The sequence below is a fragment of the Strongylocentrotus purpuratus genome, unplaced genomic scaffold (genome assembly GCF_000002235.5).
Source record: "Strongylocentrotus purpuratus isolate Spur 01 unplaced genomic scaffold, Spur_5.0 spur5_scaffold_10, whole genome shotgun sequence".
Classification (NCBI taxonomy): Eukaryota; Metazoa; Echinodermata; class Echinoidea; order Camarodonta; family Strongylocentrotidae; genus Strongylocentrotus; species Strongylocentrotus purpuratus.
In genome coordinates, this window is record NW_022145595.1 from 8,073,701 (window position 1) to 8,089,252 (window position 15,552).

A 15,552-nucleotide genomic window follows, 5' to 3' on the forward strand; every position below is an offset into this window, starting at 1 on the left:
AGTTATGTTAGTAATATTTTGTTTTCTTGGTAATTTGAGTAATTTTAATTCCATTAGTAATATTGATTTTTGTTTGAAGTAATTTTGATTTGTGTACATGTACAGCGCTTTGAAACTTTTGTCACAAGCGCTATATAAATTTGTCATATTATTATTATTATTATTATTATTATTAAAAGGGGCTCCATTAAGATTTGAATTGGGGGGGGGGCATTATCAGCGGTAAAGGGAGCACTTATCAGAGGTGGAACGGGCAGCTATTAAGTATAAGAAAGAAAAAAGGGGCACTTATCTGAAGTAACAGGGGGCACTTGTCCTTTGGGGCACTTACCCCCCCCCCCCCCCCCCCCGAGCCATCTATACACATATATGTGTATAAATGGCTCTGCCCCCCCCCCTCCCCCAAGAGCGCCCCCTCTTGGAGAGAGAAGAGAAAAAGAAGTGAGTTCGTTGGATTCATAGAGATAGCTTTATGGTTGGATTTGAGCTCAACAATAGACACGCCCACTCGCATCCTCATCACATGACTGTCTCATGCATGTCACATGACATTTCCGGGAACTCTTTTCTCAAAAAGCATACACGCAGAAATCCTGATCCTGATCATGGCTTATGGAAACGTGTTTTTAGCTGCTATTTTGTCCTTTTCAGTTGGTTCATCTTTAGCAAAGTGTGGATATCAGGTAAATTTATTTATTTACTGTATTCATGTGAGATACAATGTGTTTACTTGGGAAGAAATGGGCATGGTTTAAATTATTATTGCTTTATGTGGCCCCACATGCTGATAACTATGTTTGTAAAATGAAGAGTCTTCTCTTTTAATATTCTGCGAAAATAAACAGACTGATCATATTTCTCATATTATTTCTAAAGTGAAGGAAAGAGACAAAATAAATAGGATGATATAATAGCGAGAGAGAGAGAGTGAGAAAGAGAGAGACATCGAGAGAATGAGTGTAGACTGTACGTGTGGAGATGAAAAAAAAATTTTTTTCCCCCTTTTTTTTCTTCTTCAATTTCACACGGTATGACTTGCACATAGCTGCGTTACTATCCTGTGTATTAAAACCTGTTCTATTGATTCTCAACATTTCAAACACTACTGTACAAAACTCAACTGATTTCACTAAAAATTGGTACTTAAGTGACAATTGGTGACACGTAAATAGCGGTAAAATACAATCTTTTCAACTAACCGACGCGATGTTAGAAAGATAATTAAAAAATTCAAGTCGTGAGTCTACTGTCAAATTTGCCGATCAGCCACATCATATTTATTGTGTGCATCTGTGTGTATTGACTATTGACTATTCATGTGTGCCAATGCTGCCTCTTAGCATAATTAACTATTTATTGTGTGCATCTGTGTGTATTGACTATTCATGTGTGCCATTGCTGCCTCTTTATAGCATAATTACAAAATTCAAGTCGTGAGTCTACTGTCAAGTCGTGAGCGCTAGAGGTCAATATGCATTAGCATTGACTCTATGCTTTGCTGGAGTGGTATGACTACATGTATGATTAATATATGAATGACTCCTCCAACTGTCCATGATTTTTTTATGGACTGTAGGGACACTGATTTTCCACGATCACGGAAAATGGACCTAATTCACGGAAATGACCATTTGAAACGGAAAAACAATTTTTCGAACGGAAAGTCGCGGAAAACCCCTTTCACCTCAAAACTTTTCATTTTTCAAGAAGAAAATCGTAAAAACTTACACTATTTTGTGAATTGTTATGCAGTGAAAAAATACCGTATTTGCCGGTGATAAGGCCGCAGCGCCGCATAGGCCGCACCCCAACTTTGACATTTCAAAGAGGGAAGAAAAAAAGAAAAAAAACATACGGACAAAACAAAATAATCGTAATTTTCTCGTAAAACACTATATTTTTTTTACAAACTGATACCAAATTCATCAAAAGACTAAAGACTGGCGCCACTGAAAGTAGATATAAATGTAACCTACAAAATGTATAACATTGAGCCAAAACATAGATTGAGAATCAGTCTCAACTTCCTTGTTTTGGAAAGTGATTTAGTATACAAATATTGACTGCTTTGAGGGGTACGATTAAAACTATTGGTCACAGTGATCTCCTAACTTTAATATGACCCGAGATAAAGTTGAGGGGTATAGTGCACGATCACCAAAGTGCTACACTTTTAAATGTGACCCCCCTACAATATCATATATTGCATTCCTGCATTTATTCTATAAAAAAAATATTTAAAAACAAAATGTGCCTGTCAAAATTTATTTATTTGTAGAGTGTAGGGAGATTTACCCCTCTAAGAGCATTGCACACGTATGTCTCACTCTCACTGTGCGTAACATTGTTAACATCAAGCCAAATCTCTGCATCCTTGGATATTACATGCAAGGAGAACTATGCCCAGTCAATATTTGTTGCTATATTCACAGCAGTCAGTAGCAAATTTTGTTCCTGTAGTTTTGACCAATCATAGGCCTAGAATCTCTTTATTTGGTAATAATAATAATGATAATAGGCATTTCTATAGTGCCCTCTTTCTAGAAATTCTATTCTGAGGCACATTAATTATTACTCCGGCTTTAGCCTAGCTGCCATTACGCGCTCTGGCATTTCAAGAAATAAATTCCTGCTAGGTACCCATATACCTCACCTGGGTCGAGTGTGGCAAATGAAAATTAATGCCTGACTAAAGGATATTAGTGCCGTGTCGGGGATTGAACCACGACCTTTGAATTTTAAGTCAAGTGCTTATACCACTCGACTACGGCACTTCTACTGGTATTTATAATCATCCCTTGATACATACAATGTGGCTCAAAGTGATTATTTGTGTGGCACAGCTAGGGCAACTTAAACTTGAATCCTAAACCTACATGTACGACCGCTGGGGTAAAACGACCACTGTGTCTTGTTTAGTAAACGTAGAATGTTTTATATTTCATGTCTAATGAGTTAACCATCTGCATTAATTTTCAGTCGTGCAACCCAACTAAGCCAAACCGAGTGAATGTTCATCTAGTCCCACACACCCATGACGATGTGGGATGGCTCAAGACCGTAGATGAATATTTCTATGGAGGTAAGTGGGTCTACTATTTCAGAAAGTTATAATAATTATATCTACATTTACACCTATTCTTGGCTGGAAATTGTTTACCTCGGTCCAAATATATTCTGCCTTGTCCCATACCTGGGGAGCCATTTTAGGAACCAAAGTGTTGTTCTGTAGGTAAGGTTTTAAGGATTCTACCTTGTACATGTAATTCTGTGAAAGATAGAGGAGCCTTGAAAATGGATGATGAGCTGCCCTAGGAGCTCTTTGGCGTTTGACGCACTTATCCTGACACGGCACTAGTGTCCTTTGGCAAGGCATTAATTTACATCTGCCACTCAATACCCAAGATAGAAATGGGGACCCGGTAGGATGACAAAATTTTTTTTTTTAGTAATTGCCTATGCCCTCTTGGCCGGGGTAATAATATCTGTAAAACGCTTAGAGACGGTATTCCGTATTAAGCGCTTTATAAAATCCAGATTATTATTATTATCCGCATGCTCTAACCCTCCTCAGGAGCATGCAGATCGGAGCGTCTAGAACCAAGAGCTCTTAGCCAGTAGGGGCGCTGGTTCGAGAATGAGGATCGTCCGCATAAACAAGGATATTCTCCTAAAAGTGAACAAAATGGGTCCTAAAATTGGGAATAGCTTGCATTTTCACAGACGTTTTTTTTCTTTGGCGCTCTGCGGGTTTCGGATTCCCGATCCGCGCGCTGGAACTGCAATAAGCGGATTCCGCGTAATAAAATACCTACTCTTATAGGTTGTCCCTCTTCCCGAGGATTTATTGCTCATAATGTGAAAGTATCTGTACAAATTCAATGCGAAATGTATCAAGTAAATTATTGCGGAATCCGTATTTCGCATCGCCAACGCTCGAATTAGAAATCAGAATCGTCAGCGAAAATGCAGACGATCCTTCTTTTTGCGGACGCCTCTGTTTGTGTGGACAATCCTTTATTCTCGGACAAGTGCCCCTACTGTTGGCAGAGCTCGATCACCAACCATTTTCAGGGCTCTTATTTCATTTTAAGAATTACATGGTGGAACCCTAAAAACTTTACCTACTGTAGATTGTTAACTTGTAATATGTACAGGTCAAATTTTCTCTAAGTCAAATTAGATTTTTTGACCAAATTATGCAAAAATATTTCTTAGTTGCATTTCCTAGTTCGAATTTGGCATTTTTCAAACTATTTTTGCGTGGTCCCAACAGATTTGACTTCTGTAGAGTTAACTGTATTCAGTTTCACCATCTTCAAGTTATAGTTTTTTAATTGTTAATCTTTATCTTCTTTGGTAACCATGTCACTTTTCTTCAATCTCTACTGTTGTTTTGTATTTACTGTTGATTTTGGCTTTGCAGACAAACAAGATAAATAATGATATTAATATTGTTAATGATTATAATGATAATAAAAAAATGATGAACAAAAATACTACTACTACCACTACCACTACTACCACTACTACCACTATCACTACCACCACTACCACCAATACCACCACTACCACCACTACTACTACTACTACTACCACCGCTACCACAACCACTACCACTATACTACTACAACTTCTACTACTGCATAACTATTACCACTACTGAATATGAAAGTAAAGATGATTTTAGGTGATGATGATGATGATAACAGCAACAACAGTTACAATAATGTCACATCTTCCCTACAGCCAATAACAGCATTCAGCATGCAGGAGTGCAGTACATCCTGGACTCGGTCATCTCCGCACTCGCAAAGGACCCTGGGAGGCGATTCATCTATGTCGAGTCGGCATTTTTCGAGAGATGGTGGCATCAACAGGATGAGAAGACGCAGTTTCAGGTCAAGCAGTTTGTCAATGATGGTAGGCCTTTCCTCTATTAAGTATTTGAGAAAATGGACTGATCCCTGATGTAATGTAGTACACAAATAGCTTTTACATATTGCAGTTGTCAGAATTTACGTCCAAGGATGATATCTTAAAGATAAATACCAGTTCTGGTCATGCGATTGCATTTTTTAAGAAACGTTGTGGAATCGATCATAAAAGGTTGATCATCTAGCATATAAGTATTGGTGTGTACTGCAAGGTTCTGGAATCATCAAAATGAAAACAAATTTGGCCCAGTCTTGGTTAAGTACAAGCACTGTACACAGAAAGATGTATATCGGACTACGCGACACGTTCGCGATATCTATCAGGTTCAAATAGATATAATAATTTACCAAATATATCAATTAGTAGGCGGTTTCTCGGCAAAATTTGTATCATCACGTATTACTCAAAACATATTCTTTCACATGATTGGTAATAAGAGCTTTCATTTCATTTTTTGAGAGGGGGGCGTTTCCAAAACTGGTTTTTACCTTTAATTTATTTTCTACCTCTTAGTTGTTTGATATTCCACTTGAGTATTGCTAGTATCTTGCACATTCGTCGAATCCGGGATTATCTGACTCCACATGCCACAAAGCAGGCAGTCCATACACTCGTTACGTCACGATTGGACATGTACAATAGTACCCTGAATGGACTGCCTGACACTCTCATCAAACAACTGCAGAAGGTCCAAAATTCTGCGGCTCGGCTTGTCACCCGATCAAAGTTATCTGATCATATAACCCCCGTTCTCGAGGATCTGCACTGGCTGCCTGTGAGGCAAAGACTCAAGTACAAGGTACTTTCCCTGGTTTTTAAAACCAAAACCAACCAGACACCATTATACTTGTCAGATCTACTGGAGGAGAAGAGATCCTCTAGACTTGGTCTACGTTCAGGAAATGTCCACCAGTTTCAGGAAGCTCAAACAAGGCGGTCTTGGGGCTACAGGTCCTTCTCTGTAGCAGCCCCGCGTTTGTGGAATGCACTCCCTTCATACATTAAACTAAGTAAAACAATTGGAACTATTCCACAAGCATCTAAAGACCTACCTTATGAAGGAAAAATATGATTAACTCACATGAACATTTCAATGTCTTACTGAATCTGTAATTTGCATTTGTTTTTTGATTTGTTGATTTATTATTAGTTTGTTAATTTCAATTTGTTTATTGTTTGTATTTGAAATGTTAATAGTGAATCTTTTTTGTGCGCCTTGAGTACCATTATAGGCAGATATGTGCGCTATACAAATCTTAAATTATTGTTATTATTATTATTGTCTAAAATAAAAGAAATCAAAGAAAACTTTTGGAGGTCTTACAAAAACTGCATGTGACCTTTAATCCCCTCTCATTCTCAGGTCGGCTCGAGTTCATCAATGGAGGGTGGAGTATGAACGACGAAGCCTGCACTCATTACAACGCCATCATAGATCAGATGTCCGAGGGTCTACGATTCCTCGTCAACACCTTTGGAAAGTGTGGCATCCCGAGGGTGGCGTGGCACATCGACCCCTTTGGTCACTCTAGGGAACAGGCCTCCCTCTTTGCCCAGGTGAGCCTCAAAACATGAATAGGGACTTTTAGATTTGCCGAACGACAACGTGGATTGCTACGATCGACTTCCTTTTAATGCATTGCCTTGAATGGACGTCACATGTATCAGTCCACGCATATCTAAAAGTCCCTAATATTGTGTGTCCTGATGCAGTATGGGTAATGCGGTTAAATCTGCATGAGTCAATTTCTTTTGGGTCCCGAAAAAATAGTTTGACCTTGATATGAAAATTCAACTTAGGAAGTGTAAATAACAATTTTTTTCTGTATTGTTTGGTCCAAAAAAACTATTTGATTTAGGGAAAAATTTGAATTGTGTGACTTTGAGTTGACTGTTTATTATAGATTTTTTTTTTGAAATGCATTAAAGATATAGAAATTTTACTAGGAAGTTTGTGGTTTAAAATTATTTCCTTGACCGAAATATCATGCAAAATCATGATGTTGCGATTATAACATTTTGAAGATGATGGGGGCACAATTAATCATGGTTTTTATTCAATAAAAATTATGCAATTTTTACAGAGAACTTTCTTCTCAGAAAAAACTACCAGCAGCTCTTTAGTTTTTCAATTATTTTGTTATGTCCATTTATTGATATACATGTATCATTTGGGGATATACAATGTATGAACATACATATGTTTGTGTTTGTATTCGTGGTAGATGGGATTTGATGGGTTCTTCTTTGGAAGGCTAGGCTACAATGATAAGCTGCACCGCCTGAACACGAAGACGATGGAACAAGTTTGGCATACCAACGAGAACCTGGGTAGCCCGGCTGATCTTTTCTTCGGCGCCCTCTATAATGGATATGGTCCCCCGCCGGGTTTCTGCTATGACAGGGGATGCAATGATCCTCCAATACAGGTGAAGGAGATGGAGAGATGGAAAGGGGAAGAGAAAGAGAGAGAGAGAAAGAGAGAGAGAAAGACAGGAGAAGGGAGAGAAGAGAAAGAGAGAGAGGAAGACAGGAGAAGGGAGAGAAGAGAAAGGAAAGCATAAAAAGAACAAATAAAGGAAAAGGGATAGGCGAGGGAGAGAAAGAGGAAGTGAATTTAAAGAAGGGAGAGAGAGGGAGAGAAAGAGGGAAGAATGGCGAAGGGAAACAGGAGTAGAAACAGCAAAAAATTACATGCAATATTCTTGAATGACCATATTCCGTTTGATGCCAGGAATTGAAAAAAGGAAATTAAGCTTTAAAATCTATAAATTGGCCACACGTGGAGAGGTTCAAAATGATTTTTTTGGATAAAAACTGGCATTTTTTCCAACTTTTTTAACGTTGTTAATAACACTCCTTCGTAAACAGATATTTTTAGAAATATTACAATTTATTAGAACAATGAAGCAAAAGAGAAAAAACGTTATTGTTGCCAATTTGAAGAACAACATGTGATCAATATAATAGATCCTGCTCTGAAAGGGTTAATCATACATTACTTTGTTGTATTGCAGGATGATCCAACACTCTTTGACTACAATGTGGATGAGCGTGTAGCAAAATTCACAAAGTATGCAAAAGACCAGGTGAGCATATGAATCTTTTTGAGTTTGCTTTTTTTTCTTTCTCATATTGTCTTTGAGAATTATTTTTGTTTAACCTTGTAGTTTCTAATGTTCTTGCTCTCTGTCCATTTATTTTGTTCTCTCTGATTTTTTTTCTAATAGAGATTGATATGCTTTTCATTCATCGTCCAACTCTGTGGACATTACATCATCTATCATAATTATTATTATTAAGACAAAGACAACGACAAAATCAAGAAAACAGTGAAATACAAAACAACAATAAGGTTTGTATTGTGAGTCACATGAACGCTAAATAACTATAAACCAAAAACATTTTTCCAATGCATGTGATTTAAATAAAAGGTAGCTAAAGATAGAAAGATGCAATAAGAAAACTGAAAGAATAAGGAAAATTGCTCAGCGCATCATCGGTTTAGAATTGCCCAGTTTAGAAAATATATATGTTGATTGCACATTGCTGAAGGTATTAAACACGTATTATGAAAGACCCAACACATCCTTTGTTCCATAATTATAATGTAAACCGATCAGGCATTTGCCTCTGTGTTCCCCGCACTAGGCGGGAGCGCTTTAGATGTTCATTTGTGCCGGATTTGATTCATATTTACAAAAGTAGGGTAAAACGAGGGCAAGTATTGTAGACATTGTACTATTGTATCTCTTCTCTCCATTTCCTAGGTAAGAAATCACATTGTACTTATCATGAATTATCTGATGCAGACTATTTCCGTGTTCCCTATTTACATTTGAATTATGAGGTGCCTGGATGTTAGACGTCGCTCGTATTGTTGGATGTAACGTTATTGATGTTATGTTGTTATTATATTTTATAATTTGTATAATTGTGTACATTGTTTGTAAAATACACCTGTACCAGTGAGCAACAACTTGACAATAAAATCAATTCAATTCAATTAAATTCAAAGAGAAAATGGTTTATGTCTCCCCTGGGCTCCCCCCCCCCCTAAATAAAAGGAGAACACACGTATACAATCAAACATTGAACATATCATGAAGTTCCTCTAGAGGGCGCTGTGCAACTGAATGCTGTCTAAACAACGTCAGCAACTACTAAAAGAATTTGAATATTTTAAGGATGGAGGATGGCTAGATATCTGGAGCTCATTTGGATTTCAAAAAAATTAAAGTACATAATATTAGACTCATAATAGATTGCATTGCAGTTGAGACCATTTTAGAGTGGTGATCAGAAATTAAGGATAAAGTTGATTTCTGGTCATGCGATTGCATTGTGAAAGAAAATGTGTGGAATGGATCAGAAAAAGTTGATCATGTAGCATGTAAGTATTGGTGTGTACTGCAAGGTTTTGGAGTCATCAAAATCATACATGTAATAAATTTGGCCCAGTCTTGGTAAAGTAACAACCACTGTACACAGAAAGATGTATATGGAACTACACAAATGGTGCTACTAACCTTGATTTTCTTATCTTTCTATGCTCATTACTCAGCCAGTACACATTTTCTACCAAAATTGTTTGGCAAATGACATTTATTTGTAATCTTGATCATTCGGTGTAAGTTTCGTTTTATTCTGTGAGAATTAATTTTCCTTTTTTTACCAGAACTCAACTTTATCTTTAAAATAATCATGTTTATTTTGTACTTGCAGGCGGCATTCTTCCAGACGGATAACATCATCATGACCATGGGCTCGGACTTCCAGTATGAGAATGCTAACGCTTGGTATAAGAACCTTGACAAGCTCATCAAATATGTCAATGCAAAGGTGAGCTGTGCCACATTATAGTTATCATGGGATAGATATACCGGTTCTAGGACACCTTCCCCCTGGACATCCACCCCTGGTTAACCACCCCTAGACAACTACCCCCGGAAGCCGGACAACTAACCCAAGACAACTACCCCATAGGACAACTCCCCCCTAGGACAACTACCCCCCAGACAACTACCCCCAGACAAGTTACCCTAGGACAACTACCCCCTAGACAACTATCCTAGGGGGTAGTTGTCCCAGGGGGTAGTCGTCTTAGAGGGTGGTTGCCGTAGGGGGTAGTTCGTCGTAGGGGGTAGTTGATTGGGGGTGGTTATCCCGGGGGGGGGGGGGGAGGGGGGGGGTGGATGTCCAGGGGGTAGGTGTCTGAATACCAGATATACCAAAGGCTTCAAGATTATTTAACCGTTTTCAGTGCAAGATTAATCTATACCAGTGCTAAAAGGGTAGTCATGAAGCTGACCAAGACGCGAAACAGGTCATTTTGTAAAGCCATTTGTGTTACATAGGGCAACCCTTACGTCAGTTGGTGCCTATTGTTACGTGCAAAATTGCAATTCTGGTTCGCGCATGCGCACATTGTTTTTTGGCTTGCGTTACGTTATCTGTTATTTGACGTTACTTATAAGTAATATCCATTATCAAAATTTTAATCTTTCGTAATCTTTTTTTTCTTCTTTCTCAATCAGGAGGAGGAGTCAGGCATCCACCTTCTCTACTCCACTCCGTCCTGCTATGTCTCCAACCTGAATGCGGCAAACAAGACTTGGACTACTAAGAAAGAGGATTTCATGCCGTATGGTGATGCCCCGCATAACTTTTGGAGCGGGTATTTCGTGAGCCGCCCGTCGATCAAAGGATACGTGAGGGAGTCGAACAATATCCTCCAGGTACTAAGAATGGAAAATGTTATTTGTATGAAGGGTTTTGAGCCAACGAGCACAATCAGTGAGTCTTATGCTTTTTGAAAAAGTACCTGGATGACCGTGCAAATTTAAAACCGTATCTCATGGTTTGTGAAAAAATACCTGGATGACCGTGCAGTACCGGTATTTATATAATATTGGATGGCTTTGAGTGTGTTACAAGAATACGTTGCTTGAGCTATGACAATATTAAACTAGTCGGAGACAAGTCCAATAATGTTTCACACAAAAACAAAGCTATTAATATTATTATCTATATAAGGCTGGCTATCGAAATAACAAATTTTGACTTTAATACCTCAATGAATATGGCTTTTTTTGTGTGTGTGATATCGAAATCGATAGTTGAAGTTACCCGATGACTGAGCAAAAGAAAACAATATTGGTCACTTGTCATCCGAGTACTGTGCTAAAGATATTGAATACCGGTACACTGATTTATTGTACTACTTGGAAGCCTTATAATAATTCTCCATATCTCATGGTTTGGGGTGCGTGAACCCATAATAAGAGAATACATATTTAAATACGCAGAGGCTAAGACAATGGATATTTGCGCGATCATATAATATTGAAAGACTTTTCTTTTGTGAGATACAATGCTATATCCCCTCATTTTGACATTATTTCAGTCGTTGTTCTGACTCATGAAAATTGCTAATTAGCTCTTGGAATATATCCTTCTATCCCACTCTCGGCCATTTGATATTATTCAAATACAGATTCTATCAATACCATATAAATATGGATGGAACTTCAATGACAACATCATGACATCATGACACAAACAATTCAAGTTTTTGTATATGTATCTTTCAAGTGTATTGTCTTCATGGCCTCTCGAATACCTGTCACAAATTTGACTAACATTCAATCGCAAAAATCTATCCTATCTCAATTCTTGCTGCAATGAATCGTATCTTACCATGCATTGTACCTATCTGTAATATAAAATTAATTGCAATTTTAATTTATTGTAAAGTTTTGGTTGATTGAAGGAGATACCCGGGTTTGAAACCAAGTCGATGCGCTAGTGCCCTTTGGTAAGGCAGGCATTAATCCTCATTAGCAAGCCCCTTGGAGAAGACTTAAAGACGTCGGTCCCCTGGTTGCTTACTTAAAAGTAGACACATGCTTTCTTAGCAGTCAAGTAAAACAAACAAACAAACTGCTTATAAAACATATTTTAACAATTTCTTTTTTCTTCAAGAAGTTTTGTTTTGTTATTTTTCTAAACTTGTCTATGTTTCTGATCTTTCTTCCACTCAGGTGTGCAAGCAGTTAGAGTGTCTCAAGACTACCAAAGCATCGTCAGAAAGACTGAGTAAGTAGAAGAAAACAAACACAACAAAGATCTTTATTTTTAATCCCCAGGGAGCAGAGCGTGTGCACTATCAATATTCATGTCTCAGTTGGTAGAGCAGTGGTCTCGTAATCCAGTGACCCGGGTTCGAAACCAAGTCGATGCGCTAGTGCCCTGTGGTAAGGCATTAATCCTCATTACCAGGTCCCTCGGAGAGGACCTAAAGCCGTCGCCGTCTGGTTGCTTACTTACAAGTATTTATGCTTTCTTAGGAGTCTGGTAAAGTAACCACCAATAACCAAGATTAGCAATTGAATCAAATGACCGGGTTGATAACAGTTTCAATGTTAAGAGCTTAGAAACGTAGGTAGCAATTACAATGTAAAGCGTTTAGAAATGTAGTAATAGGCGCTATACAAATGTGACGACTATCATTTTTTAGTTTTCGTCTATTGAAAATTTGGCTTAATGCTTGTATTGCTTGGTGGTCACGCAATATTGTTGTGCAAGAAACTTTCAAGAAGTCCTTCTGAGTGATCGGTCATGTAGTATAAAATAGGAACAGCTTTTGTGCTGTTAGACTACACTGTGGAATCCTCCAAAGTTTAGAAAGTGGCTAGATTTAGACGAAAATCACAAACACTTAAAAGTACTACACACAGAGAGTAGTATTGGGGACTGCACAAACATCTTGCATCAGAATATGGTGTACATGTAGTTTATTTCTAGTCCTATTTGAATGAAGGTTAATCCTTTTGTGAGGACATTTCTATGAGTACTGTGAGATTCTGCAAAAGGGGAACGGAAAGAGTGAGTTAATCTCAAGAAGTATCTTTCACTTTTACCAGTACTGAACCTTCTCTTTGACTTTTTTCTGCTGGATGGAGAGAGGGAGGGGAGGGGAGGGGTGCCAGTTTTCAGGCAATAGCCTGAATTCAGGCCTGGTGAGTTATTTTCAGACCATACTTTAGGCTTTTGTGTACAAAATACCTCATTCTAGGTGATTTTTAGGCCCTCTGATCAATTCTAACTGGTATCAGAGGAAGGGGGTTGGTGAGGAATTATATTGCTGCTTAGGGTTTGTTCTTTGAAATTCTGAATAGCTGTAATTTGATTTTGTGATCGATTCTCTTAAACCAGGAGAGGCTATGGCTATTGCCCAGCATCATGATGCCGTAACGTGAGTAGAACACCGCAATCACTTTATGGATTTATTTGTATTTTATAGTAACAGGATCCATAGTTTAAAAAACAATGACGGTGTAATAAACTTGTTTTTTTGAAAGCATGAAAATACAGATAGAAGGTGTAGAACAAACAAGAAAAACTTACCAGTATAATAAATAATTATATAGAATTGTATTTATACATTGATTTTGAACATGAAAAGAGTTTTTATCATGATTACGAACTTGTGAGGTTTACATTATAGCAATTATATCTCACCCATTTTCAATAAAGTTTGTTTGTGCAGGCATCCAGAATATATTGTAATACAGGAACATGATTATTAATTTTCTATGGCCCAAATAAAAAAAAAGGAGGTTTAAATTTAAAACCCATGGTCTAAAATTAGCGCAAAATAAGCGCGACACAGTCAGAGGTCCAATATTAGACGCGCGCAAGGCAAGGTACGCTTAATTTTCGCTAATTTCAAACCATGGGTTATGTAATTGAGGACTTAAACCATGGTTTAAACTTAAACCTACTTTTGTGATTCGGGCCTATGGGTTTCATTTTCTAAAAAGCAGCAGTTTCCTTCACTCTACATTTGTTAAACCGTTGACTACTGAATTCTCCAATTCCCATTGGCTTCATACAGGGACCATCCAGTTCCCATAGGTAATGGGTTAAGCTCCAAAAACAGATCCACCCCCCCCCCTTAATATACAGAAGTGTAAATCTTGCATTTGATTTCTATTGTATTTCCAGTGGTACAGAGAAGCAGCATGTTGCAGATGATTATGCCAAAAGGCTCTCCATGGGACGGGTTCAATGCCAGGTGAGAATGGTTGGAGTGTTGATCACAATTTTTTTTATGATGATCACAGGGTTATTTTCAAGTTTCAAGTTTATTTAATTCCACTTTATCGAAAATAACATAATTGAACATAATGTTAATGGTAATAATTATAACTAAGCATACAATATAGGAACATAATGTACATGGTAATATTTATGACAAAAGATACAATCATAAGTATGATAAATACATTGAAAAAGCTGAATAAAGTAGGGGATCTACTAAAAAACAAAGCATGTATTATGTAAGGCCCAATTAATAGTTGTGTAACGGGTATATAAATTAGGATATCTGAATAAACATAAGGTATTTACGAAAGCATATGATTATGCGAGGGCTATGTATTTTACTAAACAAAGCGTTAACATTTGTGAAATAAGGGAAAAGTTCTGTGCTTTCCTCTGCATAACCAAATGTTTATAAATTAAATAAAAGGATCAGTGCTTATTTTAGCACTACTTTTGATGCTATTCCTCACAAGCATTCTTTCATATTTTGGTCCTTTCCATATTCCATACTGTATTTTGTATTATTGTTTGTATGTTTTTATGGTTATGGTTAAATAAAATATCTTGAATCCTGCATCTTGAATCTTGAAACAGTTGTTGACATTTACTATGTAAGTCAACCGATGTTCCTGAGATAATTTGTTGCTGCAGATCCCATCTATCAAAACAAAAATAACGCTAAGTGATCGAGCATTTGCTTGTGCAGCCCCAAAACTCTGGAATAACTTGCCATTTGAAGTCAGGAAATCACCATCTGTAAATATCTTTAAATCAAAACTGAAAGCACATATTTTTAATTAACTGTAAATCTAAGCCTATATCAGGAGCTCTTGTACCGCAGTACATCATATACTTAATGTTGGATAGATTCTGCGCTCTATAAATATATTATTATTGTTATTATTATTATTCAGTTATTTTTCTTAACTTGGTACAGGCGTTGATCAGCGAAGTCATCTCAAGCGATATTTCTCAGAAAACTGGTTTCAAGATGGATGCTACACCTGATCATTGTAACTACGTCAACATCAGCATCTGCCCCGCCTCCGAAACCCAGAATTCCGTAAGTCTTCAAGGATTCGTTATTATTATCCATATTTTTATAGTTGCTTATTATATTGACACATGAAATGAAATTTATATACAAACTGAACATAATGTGGATCATTATTAGTTTTCAGTTCTTTAGACATAAATATTATAAATCTTGTGACAAGAACCTTAAAAACTAAACTAAAAACAGCAACATGAAGGAATAGGATTTGTTATTATTATCCATACTTTTATAGTTGCTAATTATATTGACACATGAAATGAAATTTATATACAAACTGAACATAATGTGGATCATTATTAGTTTTCAGTTCTTTAGACATAAATATTATAAATCTTGTAACAAGAACCTTAAAAACTAAACTAAAAACAGCAACATGAAGGAATAGGATTTGTTATTATTATCCATACTTTTATAGTTGCTAATTATATTGACACATGAAATGAAATTTA

At 37.1% G+C, this 15,552-nt stretch overlaps 1 protein-coding gene across 1 annotated transcript in view; it reads left to right on the forward strand.

Moving 5' to 3' along the window:
• The first annotated feature begins 539 nt into the window (after nt 1-539).
• The window catches only part of LOC591324 (lysosomal alpha-mannosidase), a 29,401-nt gene continuing 14,388 nt past the window's right edge, over nt 540-15,552 (forward strand). Inside the window, exons 1-12 of the mRNA XM_030979367.1 lie at nt 540-683; nt 2,980-3,082; nt 4,750-4,923; nt 6,302-6,495; nt 7,164-7,367; nt 7,956-8,027; nt 9,664-9,780; nt 10,476-10,676; nt 11,982-12,036; nt 13,156-13,195; nt 13,948-14,017; nt 14,984-15,109. Of these exons, the coding sequence (XP_030835227.1) occupies nt 546-683; nt 2,980-3,082; nt 4,750-4,923; nt 6,302-6,495; nt 7,164-7,367; nt 7,956-8,027; nt 9,664-9,780; nt 10,476-10,676; nt 11,982-12,036; nt 13,156-13,195; nt 13,948-14,017; nt 14,984-15,109 (1,494 nt within the window). The 5' untranslated portion in view covers nt 540-545. The remainder of the gene's footprint in view (nt 684-2,979; nt 3,083-4,749; nt 4,924-6,301; nt 6,496-7,163; nt 7,368-7,955; nt 8,028-9,663; nt 9,781-10,475; nt 10,677-11,981; nt 12,037-13,155; nt 13,196-13,947; nt 14,018-14,983; nt 15,110-15,552) is intronic.